This window comes from Canis lupus, chromosome 6, assembly GCF_003254725.2.
Source record: "Canis lupus dingo isolate Sandy chromosome 6, ASM325472v2, whole genome shotgun sequence".
NCBI lineage: Eukaryota > Metazoa > Chordata > Mammalia > Carnivora > Canidae > Canis > Canis lupus.
The window spans coordinates 36,897,625-36,918,588 of NC_064248.1; the positions used below are offsets into that span (position 1 = coordinate 36,897,625).

Genomic DNA, 20,964 nt, shown 5'->3' on the forward strand with positions numbered 1-20,964 from the left:
TTGAGGATCCTCTTTCCAAATTTCTCTTCTCTGCTTTCTTAGAAGCCCCACTTCCCAGATTTTTTTGTTTTGTTTTTAAAAGATTTTTTACAATTTATTCATGAAAGACACACACACAGAGAGAGAGAGAGAGAGAGAGGCAGAGACACAGGCAGAGGGAGAAACAGGCTCCATGCAGGGAGCCCAATGCGGGACTCGATCCCGGGACTCCAGGATCATGCCCTGGGCTGAAGCCAGGCGCCCAACTGCTGAGCCATCCAGGAATCCCTCCCAGAATTTTTTAAAGATTTATTTTAGAGCAGGCCAGGTGGCTCAGCGGTTTAGCTCTGCCTTCAGCCCAGGGCATGATCCTGGAGACCTGGGATCGAGTCCCACATCGGGCTCCCCACAGGGAGCCTGGTTCTCCCTCTGCTTGTGTCTCTGCCTCCCTCTCTCTCTCTCTCTCTCTCTCTCTGTCTCTCATGAATAAATAAATAAAATCTTAAAAAAAAAAGAGTTGGACACTCAACCAACTGAGCCACCCAGGCTCCCCCCAACTCCAATGTTTTAAATCAGCCTTTTTTCCCCATTTGGTTCATCAAACAGTTGGTTCCAGCCATTGGCATGTGCTCCGGGGTCCACGGGGCTGCCAACCTCCAAGGAGCCCCTGGTGGAGGGCAAGGTGGTCACGTAGTGCAGTGTGGTTCACTTGCTGGGGCTCCACGCTGGTGAGCACAGCTTCCTAGGGACAGTGAGGTCAGGCCTCCCCTCACTGAGGAGAAGGGGACAGGCATTCTTGGCTGAAGCACCAGCTGGACAGCGTTCTGGGCTGTGACCTCCCCCTCCAATGAGAAGCCCTCTGTGCCCTTCATTTCCACACCCTTCGCTGCTGTGTGAGGAGGTGCAGAGGAGGAGACATGGAGGGAGGGAAGGAGGAAGGTGGAAGGAGATGCTCACGGGAAGTTCTTACTTTATGGTGATCAAGGTATAGTAGTTTGTGCTTGTTTTAAAAATTTGGGAAAGCAGTAGAAAAGTAAAGAAAAAAAATCACCTGTGATCCTCCCACCCAGGGACCATACCAGTCACTATTTTGACATCTTTCTCTCTGAGCTTTTCCTTTCTTTCTTTCTTCTCTCTTTCTCTGTATGTGGAGATCATGCTTTCCAGGTTATTCTACTCTCCATTTTCTATTCAGCACGATAAATATTTTTTCCAGTTTATCAGTAACTGAACAATGTACAGAATATTTTATCATATAAATTTACCAGTGTAATTTAAAAAAAAAGAGTTTATTTATTTATTCATGAGAGAGGCAGAGACACAGGCAGAGGGAGAAGCAGGCTCCACGCAGGGAGCCGGATGCGGAACTATCCCGGGTTTCCAGGATCAGGCCCTGGGCTGAAGGCAGCACCAAACCGCTGAGCCACCCGGGCTGCCCACCAGTGTACGTTTTAGATAACTTGTAACAACTGAATATATTTGTATACAGATTTTGTTTCTTTTTTTGTTTTGTTTTGCTTTTTGTTTTTTGTTGTCAATGTGACTTAGCTTAGAGCAACTTCCATGAAGGACGAGATAGTAAGATAGTAAATACTTTGGGTTTTGCAGGCCACACTGTCTCTGTCGGTGCCACCTTGTAACAAGGAAGCAGCCACAGACAAAATGTAAGTGGGTGGGTGTGTCCACGTGGCAGTAAAACTATATTTGCTGAATCATGTCTCAAGTTGAATTTGGCTGATTTGGCCTGTGGGCTTTAGCTTGCTCAACCCTGATCTAGATTTTTACAAGGGATGTTGCTAGCTTCTAGGTTTGAAGGTTTGTAAGGTGGTTGATAGATTTTAGCAGCTGTTTTCTAGAGGAGTAATGGCAGCTCCCCTGGAGGTTGTGGTTTCTAGGCTGGGCTTTGGGAGGAGATTTGTGTGTAGATGAGCAGTCTGGTCCTAGCCTGCTGCTCCTCCCCTGAAAAATAAGGGCAGTAGGAGTATTGGTTCCAGAGGTGAAAGTCCTGGCCATTGAGGCAGGGCCCAAGCTCTGAGCTGCCTGTCCTTCTCTGGCCTTACAGCCCTGGTAGGTACCTGAAGGGATCAGATCTGCAGCCCCATGATAGCTGGTGGCTGTGGTAGGGGGGTGGAAGGAAGGTGCATTGGTTTCCCCAATGGGAGAGCAGCCCCAAGTGGATGACGGCAGCATCCTCACAGGAGGGGCAGGTGTATGAATGTTCTGTATGAATGTTCTGAGCGGGGACTGGTGGCCTTAGTGGCCCTTGTACAGGCCAGCCTGTGTGGGGCATGGCCCTGGAGAGGGAGGAAGGAAGCTAGCTGTGGGGCTCAGGGCAAGCTGGGGCCACCTCTGTTAGAGCTCTCTCTAGCTGCAAGGCCAGACTGCTGACCGGTGAAGGGGGGTTCCCAGCAACTGCCTACCTCTGGCCTGCAGGTATGACCTGGATGGCCCTTCACCTAAGAGCTGCAGCTTCCAGCTCCAGTCCAGGCTGTAGCCTGGAGAGATGTGGCTCCTCTGGGTCTTGTATTTTCTGTTCCCTGTCCCTCACCCCAGAACCAGGTAGGATGTCTGAGGTCAGATGTCTAGAGGCTTGACATGGATCCCTTCCCGTGGAGTAGAGAGGCACCATCCTTCCACAGAGCTCATGGCCTAGCATAGTTGATTCTGGTTTTGATGCAGCTACAAAGAGATGGATTAGGATATAGGGATGTTGCCCTGGGTTTCTACCAGTTAGGCAGCCAGGTGAGGAGTGTCAGCAAAAGCAGCTGCAGGCAACTGCAGGCAGAGAGGGAGGTGGGTGGACTGAGGGCGAGTACAAGGCCAAAAGAAAGCAGTGGGCATGGTGTGGGGGGCACAGCATGGGGGTGGGTGGCTGAATGGTGCTGTGGGGTGGGACAGGAGGGGACATGGGGAGACTGTGAGGAGTGTTGCAGCCCCCAGGAGAAAGGGCAGTGCAGGCATCAGGCCGTGGTGACTAGGTAACAGCGTGGACAGGGAGGAGGTGGGAGTGACTTCCCAGGAGGGTATGTGGACCAGGGAAGAGGACCTAGAGCGTGGGGAAGAGGGTGTCAGGTCTGGGGACTTCATGCAGAGGGTCTACTGAGGGCGTGTGCGGGAGCTGTCCAGCCCCTCCTCCCCAGGGAGCTGAGCCCCGTTTACCACCCAGTTACCCAGGTGCGCAATGCCCCGTTCTGTCTGCCACCTCCTGTTGATGTGATGGCTCAGCTTCTTGCCTGCAGGTGTCCCCTGAGGAAGAATAAGTGTGATGAGGCCACAGGTCAGTCCAGTGGAGCTCTCTCATCCCCTCTAGACCCAGAGAAGCCAAAGTCGTAGGGAGGAAACACGGATTTCCTGAGTGGGTCTGTGGAGTGGAGCCCTCCCTTGCCCCCCACCTGTGCTGTTCCTGGAGCTAGGTTCCCCAATGGTAGAGCAGCCCCAAGTGGATGACAGCAGCATCCTCACAGGAGGGGCAGGTGCTCTACCTGTGGGGACAGAGGACCTTACAAGGCTGTTGTCTGGGGGTGACATCCTTTAGGGGACACTGTCCCAGCAGGGTGTGACCTCCACTCTGACCTGTCAGCGCTGGCTAGATAGGTGCCACACTCCTAACCTTTGGAGAATGGTGCAGAAGGAGAGGCCACCCTCATGACTAAAGCTCAGGAGAAGGTGCCCATGGGTTTGTCCTGAGCATGTTGGGGGAGCCAGGGAGTGGGCCTGCCCTTGGCAGCAGGGAGCCTGAGCTCTGCTCTGCCAGGGATTGCAGGCTGGGCTCTGGGGTTCCACACAGGGCTGCCTGGGTTGAGTAGGGGTGTGGCAACTCTCTGCTTCCTCTCAGGGCCTCCCCCTCTTCACACCATCTCCCACCTGGCTCTCTGGATCTGCCTCCCAGGACCCCTGAAGCCCCCCTCTGGCCCCGCAGAAGCCCCTTGGCACTTCCCTCTCAGCTCCTCCAGCTACGGGAAGGTGCAGGCAGCTGCTAGGGGGCGCCCCGACCTCACAGATGGCAGCCCGCTAAGCTCCCACTCTGCTGGTGTGCTTGTGCCTGTGAGCCCGGGAGTGCGTGCACCTCCGCAGCCCAGGGCCACTCCCCCTGCCATGGCCCAGCCTCTGGTGCCCAGCGTGACCCCTGGTGTGGATCCAGTGTTGAACTTCTGCATATGCTGGCCCGGCTGCTTTCAGGCTGTACCCATGTGGCAAGAATTGGGACTTTGACCTGTAAAAGGTGCTGCCATCAGTTGTCCTCTTCCTACTGAGGGCTCAGGGGTTTGCCCGGGTCACGGAGCTCATGAGTGATGGAGTTGGAATCTAAACCCAGGCCATTTGGCTCTCTACTGACTCCGTCACTTATGTGAAAGTGGCCCTCCCTGCCAGGAGGTAGTCTCTCTTTCTCTGTCTTTCAATACTTTATTTCCACGTACTCCTACACCCAGTGTGGGGCTCGCACTCAGGACTCCGAGATCAACACTCACTGACTGAGCCGGCTAGGCACCCCCGGAGGCATTCTCTCTTACCTCATCATCTCTCAAGATCTGCTGTCTTTCCCTGTTCTCTGCCTCTCACTTCCTTGTCTCTGTCCTCGATCTCTGGTTGTCCTCTCTCTGTCCCATGTTTCTCTCCATTCCTCTCCACCTCTCTCTGTGTTTCACTGTTCTTTCTGTCTGTTTCTGTCCTGTGTGCCTCACTGTCCTCTTCTGTCTCAAAACAGCATCCTCCTGAACCCAGCTGTGCAGTGGCGTGGAATGGTGCTGCTGCATGGCTAGTTCCAGACTGTGCCTGCTTCCCACCTGGCACATAGCAGGTGCTCAGTAAGCTGCCGCCAGGGAAGACTTTGTCAGGAGTGACCCAAGAACCCTGGGACCCCACCAGGTGTGTCAGGAAGACCTGGGACTGATCTGCCAAGGGAGGCCCCCCTCTTGTCCAGTTGTGCACTCGCCCACTGCCCCCTCCATTCCCACCATCTAGGCTTCTTGCATGGCCTTGCCTTCCCCTTCATGTCACGTGTCAGCAAGTTCCTGTTTCCACATCTTTGTTCATGCATTTTCACTTCCTTTGAATACCTTTCTCTTCCCGGTGCAGGCTCTGCTTGTCCTTGGAGATTCATCTCGGGCCTGAGTTTCTCCCTGAAGTTCCCTGTGACTGCCTGTACATTGCGGAGTCCAGTACTCAGCAGGGACTGTTTGCTAGCTCTGCATCCCAAGCACCTGGGCAGGAACCAGGCAGATACTGAGCAGGTGGTACCAGGAGTTCCCATGTCCCTCCTCCCCATCTGGTGCCCTGCTGGTTGGTGTGGTGCATTTGTTATAGTTAGACCAATATTGCTACAGTAACTAAAGGCCAGAGTTTACATTAGGCTTCACCTTTGGGGCTGCATTGTAGGGGTTTTAACAAATGCACCACATCATGTACCCACATTACAGCATTGTGCAGAATAACCTCTCCGCCCTAAAAGTGCCCTGTATTTCACCCCTCCATTCCTTCCTCCCTCTCCCAGACCACTGGCAACCGCTGACTTTTTGCTGTCTCCATGAGATTTGCCTTTTCCCTAATGTCATATAGTTGGAATCCTACAATATGTAGCCTTTCCAGATTGGCCTCTTTCACTTAGTAATGTGCATTTATGGGTCTTCTGTCTTATTGTGGACTGACAGCTATTTCGTTATGGTGGTTAAAAACGCATCATAACATTTGCCGTCTTAACTGTTTTTATGTATACAGGGATGTTAAATTTACTTAGGTCATTGTGAAACAGATCTCCTGAACTGAGACCCCCTACCCATTAAACAACAACTCCCTTTTCCCCTTTCCCCTGCCCTCAGTCAACACCATTCTACCCTCCATATCTGTGGTTTTGACTACATTATATAGCTCGTGTAGGTGGAATCATGGACTCTTTGTCCTTTTGTGATGGCTTATTTCATTTATTATTTTTTTAAGATTTTTATTTATTTATTCATGAGAATACACAGAGAGGAGAGAGAGAGAGGCAGAGACACAGGCAGAGGGAGAAGCAGGCTCCATTCTGAGAGCCCGATGTGGGACTCGATCCAGGGTCTCCAGGATCACACCCTGGGCTGCAGGCAGCGCTAAACCACTGAGCCACCAGGGCTGCCCTGATGGCTTATTTCATTTACCATAATGTCCTCAAGGTTCATCTGTGTTGTAGCATGTGACAGGATTTCTGTTTTCAGGCTGAATCCATCGTGTGTGTATACCACATTCTGTGTACCCGCTCCTCTGTCAGCGGATACTTGGGTTGCCCCCACCTCTGGCTCTTGTGCATGATGCTGCTGTGAGTGCTGTGGATACTAATGAGAATAATGCACATTGATGTGCTAGTTGTGACCCTCTTCTTGCTTCTTTTGGGTATGTACTCAGAAGTGGAATTGCTGGATCATAAGGTAATTCTATTTTTACTTTTTTGAGGAACTGCCAGCCTGTTTTCCACAGCAGCCGCACCATTTTACATTCCCACCAACAGTACAGGAGGGCTCCAACTTTTCCATACCCTCGCCAACGCTTGTTCCCCGAGTTTTTAATAGTAGCCATCCTTTTTTTTTATTTTTTTTTAATTTTTATTTATTTATGATAGTTACAGAGAGAGAGAGAGGCAGAGACACAGGCAGAGGGAGAAGCAGGCTCCATGCACCGGGAGCCCGACGTGGGATTCGATTCCGGGTCTCCAGGATCACGCCCTGGGCCAAAGGCAGGCGCCAAACCGCTGCGCCACCCAGGGATCCCAATAGTAGCCATCCTAATGGATGTGAGATGATACCTCATCTTGGTTTTAATTTGCATTCCTTGGGATCCCTGGGTGGCGCAGCGGTTTGGCGCCTGCCTTTGGCCCAGGGCGCGATCCTGGAGACCCGGGATCGAATCCCACGTCGGGCTCCCGGTGCATGGAGCCTGCTTCTCCCTCTGCCTGTGTCTCTGCCTCTCTCCCTCTCTCTGTGACTATCGTAAATAAAAAATAATAATAATAATAATTTGCATTCCTTGGATGACGAACATCTTTTTGTATGTTTGCTAGCCATTTGTATACTTTGGGAGAAATATTTGTTCAGGTCCTTTGCCCATTTTTTAGAGTTATTTGATTTTGTTTGTTGTTTTATGAATTCTTCATATATTCTGGATCTTAAACCCTTATCAGATATATGATTTGCAAGCATCATCTCCCATCCCAGCCTTTTGACTCCATTGATTGCAGCCTTTGCAGAACACAAGTTGTTTGATGTAGTCCCATTTATGTGTCTTTGCTTCAGTGACCTATGCAAGAAATCATTACCAGATCCAATGTCATGAAGCTTTTCTTCTAAGTTTTCTTCTATGAGTTTTATGGTTTGGCTTCTTACTCTTTCTTTCCCTCACTGAATGATATTCTGTTGTGGGAATGTACCACAGTTTATCTGTTCAGCTGTTGAGAGACATGTTGATTGTTTCCAGTTTTTTGCAACTTTAAAGGTGCCATAAACGTTTATATGGGCATAATTTTTTTTAAAGATTTTATTTATTTGAGAGAGCACACACGCATGCACATAAGCAGGAGAGGGACAAGCAGACTCCTCCACTGAGCATGGAACCTGAGGCAGAGCTTAACGTGGGTCTCCACGTAAGGCTTTATCTCAGGACCCTGAGATCATGACCTGAGCTGAAGGCAGACGCTTCACCCCGACTGAGCTACCCAGACACCCTGGGCATAAGTTCCTAACTCATTTGGATGAATACTTAGGAGCATAATTGCTGGATCATATACTAAGAGCATTTTTGGCTTTGTAAGAAGCTTCCAGATTGTCTTCTAAAGTTGCTGTTCCATTTGCATTCCCATCAGCAAATAAGAGTTTGTTACTCCACAATCTTGCCAGCATGTGGTGTTATCATTTTTTTAAAGTTTTAGCTATTTTAATAGGTGTGTAGTGCTAATTGTTTTAGTTTTTAATTCCCTGAGATATGGTATTAAAAACCTCTTTTCATGTATTCACTTTTCATCTTGTGTATCTTTTTTGGTTGGGTGTTCATTCAGGTCTTTTGCCCACTTTTAAAATTGGGTTGTTTTCTTATTTTTTGAGTTTGAAGTGTTCTTTGTATATTTGGGATACAAGTCCTTTCTCAGATACGTGCTGTGCAAATATTTTCTCCCAGTCTGTGGCCTGTCTTTTCATTTTCTTAACAGTGTCTCTGTAGACCAGAAGTTTGATTTTAATGAAATCCAGTTTTTTCTTTCATAGGTCATACTTTTAATGTATCTAAAACATCATCGCTGGGGTAGCTCAGTGGGTGAGTGTTTGCTTTCACTTCAGGTTGTGATCTTGGGGTCCTGGGATCGAGTCCTGCATCGGGCTCCCCAGAGGGAGCCTGCTTCTCCCTCTGCCTATGTCTCTGCCTCTCTCTCTCTCTGTATCTCTCATGAATAAATACATAAAAACTTAAAAAAAATAAAAATAAATAAAAAGTCTTTTCCAGGGCTCCCTGGGTGGCTCAGTCAGTTGAGCATCCGACTCTTGATTTCAGCTCAGGTTATGATCTCAAAGCCATCGGATTGAGCCCCATGTTGGGCTCCTTTCTCAGTGGGGAGTCTACTTGAGATTCTTTCTACCTCCTTTTCCCTCTGCTTCTCCCTCACCTTACGTGTGCCCTTTCTTTCTCTCTCTCAAATAAATAAATTTCATTAAATCTTAAAGAGAAAGTGAATTAAAAATAAATAAATGAATAGTCATTGCCAAATTCAGGGTAACTGAGATTTTCTCCTGTATTACCTCCTAGAGCTTTTGTAGATTTGTATTTTATGTTTAGGTCTGTGATCCCTTTTTTTTTTTTTTTTTTTTTTTTCTGTCTGTGATCCCTTTTAATCGATTTTTGTAAAAGGTGTAAAGGCCTGGGTGGCTCAATGGTTGAGCATCTGCCTTTGACTCAGGGCGTGATCCTGGAGTCCTGGGATCAAGTCTTACATCAGGCTCCCTGTGAGGAGCCTGCTTCTCCCTCCGTCTCTGCCTCTCTGTGTCTCTCATGAATGAATAAATAAAATCTTAAAAAAAAAAAAAAAGGGGATCCCTAGGTGGCTCAGCGGTTTAGCGCCTGCCTTCAGCCCAGGGCGTGATCCTGGAGTCCCGGGATCGAGGCCCACATCAGGCTCCCGGCATGGAGCCTGCTTCTCCCTCTGCCTGTGTCTCTGCCTCTCTCTCTCTGTGTCTTTCATGAATAAATAAATAAATAAATCTTTAAAAAAAAAAAAGATGCAAAGTCTGTGTGTAGATTCATCTTTTTGCATGTGGATGTACATGTATTCCAGTACCACTTGTTGAAAAGACTATCTTGCCTTTATTCCTTTGTCAGGATCAGTTGACTGTATTTATGGGATTCTGTTTCTGTTCTCTTCCATCTATTTGTCTGTCCTTATGCCAATAACACAGTGTCTTGCTTATTGTAGCTTTAGAATAGAGTTGGGCACTGTCTGTCCTCTGACTGGTCTTCCCCTTCAGTATTGTGTTGACCCTTAGGAAGCTCTTGCCTGTTCATATAAACTTAAGAATCAGTTTGTTGATAACCATGATATAACTTGCTGGAATTTTCATTGGGGTTTTGTTGAATCTGTAGATCAGCTTGGGAAGAACTGACATCTTGACAGTATTGAGTATTCCTATCCATGAACATGGAGTATGTCTTATTTATTTGATCATTTGATTCTTTTCATCAGAGTTTTATAGTATCCTTCCCGTAGATCTTGTATGTATTTTGTTAGGTTTTTTAAAAATATATATTTTTTAATTTTTATTTATTTATGATAGTCACAGAGAGAGAAAGAGAGGCAGAGACACAGGCAGAGAGAAGCAGGCTCCATGCACCGGGAGCCTGACGTAGGAATCGATCCTGGGTCTCCAGGATCGCGCCCTAGGCCAAAGGCAGGCGCCAAACTGCTGCGCCACCCAGGGATCCCTGTATTTTGTTAGATTTATAGCTAAGAGTTTCAGGTTTTTTGGTGCTGATGTAAATGGTATTGTGTTTTTCATTTCAAATTCCAGTTGTTCATTGCTGGTTCAGTGGGGTTTTTTGATTTTTATTTATTTTTCATTGTTTTTCAAAATATGGAAATATGAATCCATGCTGATTGGAACAAAGTGGAACTGTATTAAGATGAAAAAAGGAAAAGCTAATCACCCCCTACCTTCACCCTCCCCAGTACTCAGCATTAATGCACAGCCCATGCTGTTCAAGACCTTTCTCCTTGCTCAGCAGATTTGCAGAAGCTACAGAAATGTGGTCAAATAGGGATCTTTGTTTATTTTTACCACAGCAAAATCACACCATCCATGTTACTCTGCACCTTCCTTGTAACGCTTAACAATTCATCATGGCCAAGACTGTAAGTAGTCAACCAATGCAAATTCTGCCCCTCTCTCCCCAGTTCTTTTTTTTTTTTTTTTTAGATTTTATTTATTTATTCACAAGAAACACACACACAGAGAGGCAGAGACACAGAGAGAGAAGTGGGATTTTTTTTTAATTTTTTTTTATTCATTCATGAGAGAGGGAGAAAGGGAGAGACACAGGCAGACGGAGAAGCAGGATTTTATTTTTTTATATTTTATTTATTCATTCATGAGAGACACAGGGAAAAAGGGAGAGACACAGGCAGAGGGAGAAGCAGGCTCTCCACAGAGAACTAGATGTGTGACTCGATCCCCAGACCTTGGGATCACGACCTGAGCCAAAGGCAGAAACTCAACCACTGAGCCACCCAGATGCACCTCTCCCCAGTTCTTTATGCGTGTACATTTGTGCACACACATTGATTATTCCACAAGAATAAAGTCCTTATTCAAGGTATGGGCATTTTATTTTGACGTTATCTTTCTTTTGATCTATTCCCATCTCCACCTATGGGCATTTTATTTTGACGTTATCTATCTATCTTTTGATCTATTCCCATCTACACCCTTAGGTGATCTGAGTCAGTAACGTATGCTGAGTGATGGTTAGGATGTGTAAGCTTGCTGTCCTGGTTAGACACCAAGTTCTTTATGTGTAGAAATGACATCATCTTTTGTGCTCCTCTGGGCTGGGCTGAACACAGGGCCAGGCATTTACCAGCTGGCAGCCTAGAGATTGGTTCTGAGCCTCAGTTTCTCTATCTGTGAAGGGCTCATGGTGATAGCCACTACTTCATAAGGTGGTTGGAGAGATGGGGAGAGATCATGTGTGTAGCAGGCCTGGCACATAGTAGGTGTTTAGGAAATGTGAACACCTGTCACCAAGTTCTCTGTTGCGGGTGACTGGGGCAGGAAAGGGGGCCTGCCCCCTGCTGTGAGAAGGAACCAGGCTGGGGAGGGGTTCCCTGGTGTGTGATGCCAGCCCTGTGTACTAGGAGGCGGGGCCATCAGAGCCTACGGGTGGAGGAGACAAGCTGACCCCTAAGGATCCTGCCTGTCCTAAGTGCACTCTGTTTACTCCTCTCTTCTTTTTAGGACAAGCAGCTACGGATCTTTGACCCCAGAACCAAGCCAGGGGCCTCCCAGGTGAGTTGTGTGGGCAGGGGCCCGAATTGAGGCCCTAATGGCTCCAGCAGGTGCAGGTGAGGGCAGGTTCCACCTCTTGGCAGAGATTCTGCTACACCCTATGTCCCTGGCCAAGACCGAGTAGGTGTGTAGGGTCACCTGGGAGTGGGCTTCTGCTGTCAGAAGCTCTTTCTGGGAAACATGTTTTGAGCCCTGGGAGGACCTGTCTTTGATCACAGGGTGGAGTGCAGACAGGCTGTCCACAGACTTTCAGTGGAGGCATCCTGTGGCTTTTGGAAGCTAATTCAAGATTCCACCTTCTGCTCCTTCTTTGAAACCCTCATCCCTCTACCCTTTCTGGCACAGTTGGCAGAGGCCAGCCTCAAAGGAGCCAGAAGGACAGAACCACCAACCCTGTACCTTTCCTAGAAGGTGAGGAGGCTTATTTCCTGAGGAAGGTAAAGATCAGAGTCCTGCTGCCAGTTCAGGGAAAGAGCTCTCCAGTGAAACCCAGGCCCATCACAGATATCCTGTCTCCATCTCTAGGGCTTGTTCCCTACCTGGGGTCAGGGGTAATTCACCAGCCTAAATGTGATCAGCAGTAGCTGTGTGGGTATGGGGGGGCTTCCCCACATACTTGTAGCATGCACATGTGTACACGCACACACAGGATCCCCTTCATGGAGGCCACAGCAGTTTTTTGCCCAAGATAGACCAGTCACTTCTGTTTCTGACTGGCTGAAGACCCAAAGGAGGTCCTGTACTGACAGGTGAACCAAGCCAGATAGGAGGTTTTAGCCCACCCCCCATTCCACAGTGGCCATACTTCCCCAGGAGGTTGGCTTTTGGTCCCAGTTGGCTCTGTGGCTGGCAGTGGTAGCAAGGTGGGTATGAGCAGTGAGCCTCCCTGGAGCTTTCTATGATTGACCTCCAAGGCTCTGCCCGGAAAGGAGGTCCCAGGTTGAAGGAGGGAGGCTGAGGCCATCTACCTCCAGCTTCCTCTGGGTCCCAGGGCACTGTGCATGGTACCCCCATTCTTGCCTCCACTGGGCACTGTGTGGGGCCGGCTCCCCTGGCGTGAACATTTTCTTCCTTCCTTGCCTCCTCCTTCTTCGGCAAGCAGGGGGTGGGGGGGATCGTGATGGTGCCGAGGTGGAGACAGAGTGGCTGCCGTCCAAACTGTTCCAAGTTCCTAGAAGGGAGGGAGGATTTGGTTCTGGAGGGAGCCCCCCTGAATGGGCCTTCTGGGCCAAGGAGACCTGGGAAGAGCGTGGGTGGTTCCTACCCCCTCCCAGCTGCTGGGATGGTGCCTGTGCTCTGCGCTGGTGCACTGGTGCGGGGGCAGCAGGGGCTGGAATGCTGCCCTCCTCGTGGCCCTGCCCCCCACTTCCGCCCAGGGCATCTGGCCCACACCTGGCTTCTATTAGGAAAACCACTGCTGGCGGCCAGGGTTGGTGTGAGCTGAGGGGCCAGCTCGGGGGAGAGGCCTTCTGGGACTGCCTTCTTTTGAGATCCTCCTTCCCCACTAGAGGGGGGCGTTGTTGGAGGGGGGCCGGAGGGGCTGCATGCACTCCCTGTCCCAGGGGCTGTCACTAGAGCTTGGAACCTGGGTGGAGGGCAGGGGGGCCCTGGGGAATCCTCCTTCTGCTGTCTTTCTTGGACCCTGCTCGACCTGAGCTTGAGTCACATCTCCTACTTTGTTTCTAGATTGCATTTATGACCATTTATTATGTCCTGAGCCCTTGGCACACACAGTCTTTTTCCATCCTCATGATTGTCCTGTAAAGTTGGCCCTTTGGTCATTCTGTCCTAGGGTCACAGCAGAGTGGCCCAGGCAGGCTCTGTGTATTTGACTCCGAAGCCCCTTTGCCATCTGGGTGGGGTTAGCCAATGCCTGAAGCCATGGGTGCACCAGGGAAGTAGCAGCCTGCTGCTGCGGGGCATCCAGGGAGTGGTGAGGCTTTAGCACCGGTCCTCCGTCCTCCTGGGCAGGAGGGGCCTGGAAGGAGCCCTCTGAGCTCTGGTGTGGGCTGGGAGACCTGTGTACTGGGTGTGTGTCAAGCAGGCCTGGGGGGCTGGCATTGGGAGCCCAGGACTGAGCCTGGCCGAGGGGACCAGTGGGTGGTGGGGGTCTTACACCAGAGAAGGTCCCCTCACCTGAGGAAGGAGCCCAGGAGCCCAGGGCTGCGCCTCCAGCCACCCTACCCTGTACAGGAAGCGTTGCCGTGGCAACAGGGGGGGATTTGGCAGGACCACAGCTGGAATGCTGGGTATGTGCCTGCTGCTGGTGCCCCTGAGCTGGGCAGCCAGCCCCTCCTGTTCTCTCCTTGGGGCCAGGTGTGGGGGGAGACCTGAGGGAGCCGAGGGCCTTGTCCATGAACAGAGTGCCCTACTGCCTATTGGGACAGAGGCCACCCCTATGAGAGGGAAAGCCCAAGGCCTGGCCTGCAGGCTGGGGATTACCACCAGTGGTTTCCCCTTGAGCCTCCTGTGACAGTGTGGGACTTCAGGGTGGCCGGCTGCCCGAGTTCCAGCTGAACCTCCCCTCTGCTCTGGCGAATGAGAATTTGGGGATCTGGAGAGGGGACTCCTCCTCCCTAAGTGCCGGTAAGGTCAGGGAAGAAGAATTTGCCAGTTTTGAAAATGAAGATCAGTCTAGGGATCGGGGACAGAGGCAGGGGTGGGGTCGGTGCCCCCCCCGGGGGGGGCTTCCAGTGGCCCCTGGACGCCTAAGCCCACAGTGGGCATGCAGGCCTGGCGTAAGCTCCTACCTCATCCCAGCGACCTTGGTGCCTTCGGTGTCCTGAGAGACCAGTGCCCTGCCCATCACCACCCTGTGGACAGCCTGGGTCCCCTGGTGTGAGCTCATGCAGGGACGGTTCTGGGGTTGCAGCTGGGACCTGGGACCCCTCTTGGTCCCGACTCTGCTGCCTTCTGCCCACTGCTCTGTCTCCTCATCTCCCAGGCCCCTCTCACACAGACAGAACAGTCACCCAGCCCACAGGGAGGAGGCTCAGGGAGCCGACAGCTGTCTTGCTGGGTGACTTGAGGCCGGTGGCTGCTTCTGCCTGAGCCTCTGGTTTCTCTATGAAATAGGAAGATGGGGGGCACCTGGGGGGCCCAGTGGCTGAGCATCTGCCTTCGGCCCAGGGCTTGATCCTGGAGTCCCGGGATCGAGTCCCATGTCAGGCTCCCTGCATGGAGCCTGCTTCTCCCTCTGCCTGTGTCTCTGCCTCTCTCTCTCTCTCATAAATAAATAAAATCTTTTAAAAAAAAGAAGAGAAGAAGGAAAATGGGAGACAGGCCAATCCTGTCCCCCGCCTATGCCCTCCATCACAGCGCATGCACCCTGCAGGCTCAGGACGTCTCCTCTCCCTCACCCCCTGCCCCCTGCCTCTGCGCCAGCCTCTGCTCTCCCAGGCCCCTACTCTGCACAGGCTCGCACCTGCTGATCCTTCCTACCTTAGCTCAAGTCTCAAGTGTTACCGAATATCTATTTCCTTCTATTATACTTTTATTGTACTCCATTGTCATGCTTTTTAAGAAAATGCATATTGGGTATTGAGCACTCACTGGTGTTAACACTTCCCGCAAGAGTCCTGCGAAGTAGGACCCATTACAGTATTCTTTCTGCCAGTGAGGGAACAGGGTCGGTGGTATAGGTATAGGTGTAGGTATTCGTGCTGAGATGAGGCAGTTCATGGGAGGACAGGTGTCACCCACACTCCAGAGATTGTGCCTTTAACCTCCACTTTGCTCCTTCCTTGCACTTAAAATAACGTGTAGTGACATAGTTATTTCTGTTTGGTTCAGCTCTGTCTCCTAACTTGTACATTCAGTGAGTTGGGGGACCCTTTCTGTTTCCACCATGTCCCCAGTGCCTAGTGGAATATGCGGCTCAAACATTCATATTATGAAAGAGCAAATGAATGAGCAGCCCTGCTTCACCGAACTCCGTTAACATCCCCTGGAGAACCATCTGAGAACCCTCTGGCCGCACCGCCAGCTCCTAGCAGGGTGCTTGGCCTGGGGAAGCTTCACATGTCTGCTGAATGAATGAGTGATGCCCCATGCTCTGCCAGCCATCTGGTTTGCTGCAGACATGGGATATTTGCACACCAGTGTGAGGGAGGGCGCATGTGACACTTCCACTGACCCCGGGGTGTCAGGGCAAGGCTGACCTGGACCTGGCCCCACAGCCCCTCGTGTGTGGAGAGGGGTGTGGGGCGCTGGTTCTCAGGCTCCAGCCCTTACTTCCTGTGCCGGCTGCTGAGTGAGGAAGGGAGCAGTGAGAAAAGCCCCTTGAACAACATGGGTCGTTCCAGGGTCTCCCACGCTGGGGTCCTCCTCTGCAGGCTGAGGAGGGGGCGCTGGGCCAGCTCCTCCCAGGCTACCTCCCTCATTCATTCCCAAGGAGATCGTGGGAAGCTTGGAGGAAGCTGGCCACAGTTTGGGGTGAGCTATTTTTGGTAACAGGGTCTTTGGTCTCAGGCTCCAGGGGCCGAGGTGACTGGGAGGGAGCTGTTTGCATTTCCTCTGGCCCCCTCTACTCCCCCCTGCCTGGGCCCTGGGGACAAGGCGCCTGTGGTATGAACTTGCCTCTACTCCCTGGGCCCAGGAAGCCTTCCTGCTGGCCAAGCTCCAGCACTGCAGGAAGGCGAGGAGGGACACTTATCTGCCTGCCCTCTCTGGGGACTGTTCCCTAGAGCTTGGCACCAGGCCCTCTCCCCAGGCCCTGGCAGTCAGGAAGCAGCCGTGATGCTGGTAATCCGTTGATCTGCAGTAGACTGGTCCCTCTCACATGTAGTGTCAGTTGGTCCTTGGAAAGCCCTGGAAACGTGAGCCCCACCTGGAAGTGAGAAAAATGAGGGTCTCAGAGAGCATGGGGATTCCCCAGAGGCTGGAGATAGCTGCTGGCTGCTGAGCGTCTCCTCTAGGATACCGGCAAGGACAAGCATGTGCTGCTGCCCTGAGCCCCAATGCTGTAGCAGGGCAGCCGGACAGTCCCTTTTGGAGGAGGGAGACAGCCCAAGCTTGATGACCAGGTCAGCCCTCTGGGTGCAGAGCTGTCCTCAGCCAAGGTGAGGCTGGGGTCCATCCTGTACGGTAGGAGGCCTCTTCTGTCCCCAGCTAGCCTCTGGAGGTCCCTATCCTGGCCCCTCCTGCCCTCTGGGGGGCTCTCAGGCAGGTGGCCCACCCCAGGAGGACCCAGTGGCTCAGTGCCATCTTTTGTCTCCTGTAGAGCACAGAGGCCCACAAGAATGGCAAGGATGGCCGGCTGGCGTGGACGGGAATCCAGGAGCACCTTGTGTCCACTGGATTCAACCAGGTAGGGCTCTTCCCAGATGGGTAGGGCACCCATACCAAGAGGGTAGGGATGAGGCCCACTGGGAGGTGGGGAAGGCCAGCCAGCTCTCGGCCTGTCCATATACGGCCCTGTGTTCAGCTGGGTCTCGGAGCCCCAGGGGACCTCCAGCTGCTGAAAACTGGCAGATTCCATTTGCAAGAGCTAACCCTGACCCTGGGAACTGTGGTAGCCACCGCCACCCCCCCAACCAGAGTCCATGGAGGGAACCGCCCCTTGTCCCTTGTCACCTAGGGGTTCTTAAAGGGACAGGACAAGAAAACCCAAATTCTCCCTCCCTAGCATGACTCACCTCTCCCGCTCCCAGCTCTGCTTTGCGGCAAGTGCCCTTGAACCAGGCTGTGTCCTCAGGCACTGGGTTTCCAGGGAGTCCAGGGGGCTGAGGGATGGCCCCCTCTGAGCCCCTTTTTGCTCCCTCCCTGCAGATGCGTGAGCATGAAGTGAAGGTCTGGGACACCCGGCACTTCTCCAGCGCCCTTGCCTCCCTCACCCTGGACACCTCACCTGGGTAGGAGCAGCTGGCATGTTGGGATGGGTTGGTGGAGAGGGTCAAGGGCCTAGATGATGTTTTGAGTCTATAATGGACACTCTTGGTGAGGGCCTCTGATGTGCTGTGGCAGGGCCACCTGTGGAGTGAAGGGCCCAGTCCACGTAGAAGAGCCTCACCTGGCTCAGAGCTTGTCAGGGAGAGGCTGATCACCAAAGTGGTCAGGGGTGCTCGAGCTGGTCTCTGAGGCTTTGCAAAAGAAATCTGGTCCTGGCCCTACAGGAACCTCCATGGAGCTTTACCAGCAAGGGTGGTGAGGCAGCTCTACATGAGTGGATGAGCCCACTGACCCCATCCCACACGGTCCCTAACAACAGTGGGCCCTTGGTCATGCAGGTTTTCAGCCTAAGGGCTCTCACCTTGGTGTGTTTTGGCATTTGGGGGAGGGACTGACCTAGCAGAGGCATTGGCAGGAAACGTGGGAATGTACTTGATTTTGCTGTGACCATTTTGGTGGTGCTGGGGGTCAAAGAGACCGAAGCTTTGGTAGATAACAGGATGGGCATGGGTGACACAGGGTGGGGTGATGTGGGGACAGACAGGCTGGCAGGCTCGGAGGCAGGCCTTGGCCTCACAGGCTCTATGAAACCTCCTCAGACCCAGCCACACTCCTGTCTCTGGTGGTTTGGGATGGGGTGGGGGTGGTTGTGCCCCATCAGCTGGGGACTATAGGTACACCTCATCTTTCCATCCATATGGGAGGGTTTGTGGTTGTGCTGTGGGGACTCACCAAGCCGGCTCTATGAAGGGGCCCTGGGCTTACTGTGGCTTAGGCACCAGAGGCTCTCAGCAATGATTCCCATATCACAGCTGAGCAAACAGGTGCAGGTGATTGGGGGACCAGCCTGGCTGGGGTATGAGGAGGTGGGGGCCTGTTACCCTTTCAGAAGCCTCAGCCCTGCTCAGCGATGAGTCTTGGAGCAGCTTACTCGGACCTCCACATGATCCCCAGGCAGGGATCTGTGAAGGTCAGAGCTAGGAGAGGGTCTTGATCCTTGGCTATCCATCAAGCCCCTTCCTTTTCCATTTCATGACTGGGAAAAGTGAGTCACAGAAGTATGACTTCTTGTCACAGAAGTGTGACTTCAGTCACAGTGACCTGTCCAAGCTCAGGGAGTAGCATAGACCATGCTTGGGGGTGGGGAAGTCTGACTGCCATAAGAACTCTTGCCAGAGCATGCCTCAGCTGAGAGCTCCCAGAGAAGGGGTAACAGTGTCAGTGAACCTCTGCTCCCATCCCCTCTTACAACCTAGAGAGAGGCTAGGGAGCTGGGGAGGCCCATTTTGCAGATGAGGATGGCAAAGCTGAATGAAATCCAGCGCGTCTGCTTACTCTGGGCCCTGGGGATTAGGAGGGGGGCACTCCCTGGGACCCCATTTGCTGAAAGAGTAAGAGCTCCTAGGCCTGATGCTGCATTGGTACCTCCCCAGGCCAGACAACTCTTTCCCTACAGGGCTCTCTAGCAGGAGGCAGCTGGCCCAGCCTGGAAAGGGGACCCAAGGCTAGCCATCCATTGCTCTTCCACCCACTACTTCCTGTCTTCCAGGCTCCACCCCTGACCCCTGATGGGTCTCCCCCCCACCACAGAGCAGCCCCCGCCCATCCCCAGCTTGGCCCCTGGAGGAGTTAACGATGCCCAGACCCCACGGTGCCACTGGCCAAGGCTGACCCTGTAATTACAGCAGTTAAGAATAGCTTCGCAGGGCTAGCAGGGCCTGGAATTTCTCAAATCACTCCCAGATGGGTGGCCAGACCAGTGTCCCGCCCCTCCATCCTCCAGTCCTGGCCCCTGCCCTGCCAGGCCACACCCTTGGCAGAGGAGTGGGGACTCTCCAGCCCTCTGTAAATCTGGTGGACCTGGGGAATGGCGGTGGATCCCCTGTCCCCTGAGGCTCCCTGGGGTGTCAGTCCGGCTGAGTGGACCAGAGATGAGAAGTGTAGAGGGTGTTGAATGTGGGGACAGCTGTGGGTTTCCACTGTGTTCCCTCAGTTTCTCCACTATTTTATGGATTTTCCATCTCAATTTGAGCAAAACAGTGAGTGTTCTTTTAAAGCTAGAGGGGGCCAGGGGTCAGGCACAGGCCTCTCTCCCTGTCATCTCCATAGAGAACCTAGGGCCCCACCCTCCCAAAGGCTTCTGTCACAGCTTCCACCTGGGTCCTCCCACCTTCTCATCCTCATCATTTGTGGGGTGCTCCTCACTAAGAGGAGACATGCTGTGGTTGGAGGAACAGGGCATCAGGGGCCTATCTGTAAACCCAGGCTCAGGCAGCAGGTCCAGCAGGTGTGCCAGGTGCTATACTCTGTACAAGGTGGAGGTGGGAGGGTAAGTGGTAGGGTCTGGCACTGAAGGACCAGCTCACGTTCTAGACAAGGAGGTGCACAAACACTCTCTCGGCGCGATGCTTCTGGGTGGGTAAATGATCAGCTGTACCTGTCGTAGAGGCCACGGGCAGCTGGGGACATATCTCCTCTGGCAGCTGAGGCCAGAGAAGTTGATTGTCTGTGGAGGTCACCCCAGCAGCCAGTCCATGGGAGATAGAGGCTGGGGTTTGATCTTCACTGCTTCACACCAGGGAGCTTCTGTTCCTCACAGAGGCCCCACTGTCTCCTGGAGGCCCACATGGCTAGCAACCCTGTGCTGGGCCATGGAGCATGTGTTGACATCCTGTCCCTGCCTGCCTTGAGCTAGCTGCTGGCTCACCTCTCCTAGTCAGTGCTTGTCTTCTGTAGAGTGTTGGCTGGGCACTAACGGGAACATGTATAGCCTGTGTGGATGGCACAGGGCCTGTGGCAGCAAGGTCCCAACAATCAGACTGGCATCTCCCCACATCCATCCCTGGACCCTGCCCTGGAACCATTGAGATTGCCCTGGGTAAGGGTTGCATCTTGGCCTGGTCTCCCACTCTGCCCCTGGGCCTCCCTTCACCGCCCCTGTTCCTCCGGGGTATCTGATGGGATATCCCGAATACCTTTTCTGGGAGGGCTGGAGTGAGTGTTTAGCCCCCTGTCTTTGGGTCCTGCCTCCCCACCCCACCCCCTGCCATCCCACGAAACCAGGTTTGGCTTTGCAGTGAAAACATTTATTCAGCAGCCACGCTGTGTTCAGCAGCAGCCCACAGGCCCACAATGGCTCCTTTGACAGGGCTGCCGAGGGGGAGGGCAGGCCTCACCATAGCCGCTCCCCTAATGGGACCCAGGCTCACAGGAAATCCACCTGGGCCGCCGCTGGCTCAGGAAGAAGGGGCCCCACCCAGGCTCGCTGCCACCATCCTCTGCCCGCCACGACCCACCGCCCACCTCCTCCCTTCCCATGCCAGAACCCTCAGCAGCCACTAATTGAATCCAGAGCCTCGCGTGGCTGGGCCTGACTCGGCGCTGACATCAACGCCCTGAGCCACAGGGCCTGCTCCCCAGGCCTGGCTGGGCTGCCTGCTTCCATCCAGGGTGAGGCTGGGAGGGGGCCCAGGGGCTATGACCCGTAGAAGGGACACGGGCATAGAGCCTTGGGGAGGCTGGCTCAGTGCTTGCAGCACCTCTCTGCAGCCCCAGGGCCCACTTTGCCTCCCGTCTCAGGGTCATGGGA

At 52.7% G+C, this 20,964-nt stretch overlaps 1 protein-coding gene across 4 annotated transcripts in view; it reads left to right on the forward strand.

Moving 5' to 3' along the window:
- CORO7 (coronin 7) overlaps positions 1-20,964 on the forward strand; it is a 58,553-nt gene that overhangs the window by 12,645 nt on the left and 24,944 nt on the right. For 3 of the 4 annotated variants that reach the window (XM_025416684.3, XM_025416683.3, XM_025416686.3), the window contains exons 7-9: positions 11,436-11,486; positions 16,708-16,794; positions 17,256-17,338. In XM_025416684.3, the coding sequence (XP_025272469.1) occupies positions 11,436-11,486; positions 16,708-16,794; positions 17,256-17,338 (221 nt within the window). The remainder of the gene's footprint in view (positions 1-11,435; positions 11,487-16,707; positions 16,795-17,255; positions 17,339-20,964) is intronic. The other variant, XM_025416685.3, reaches the window with a different exon arrangement.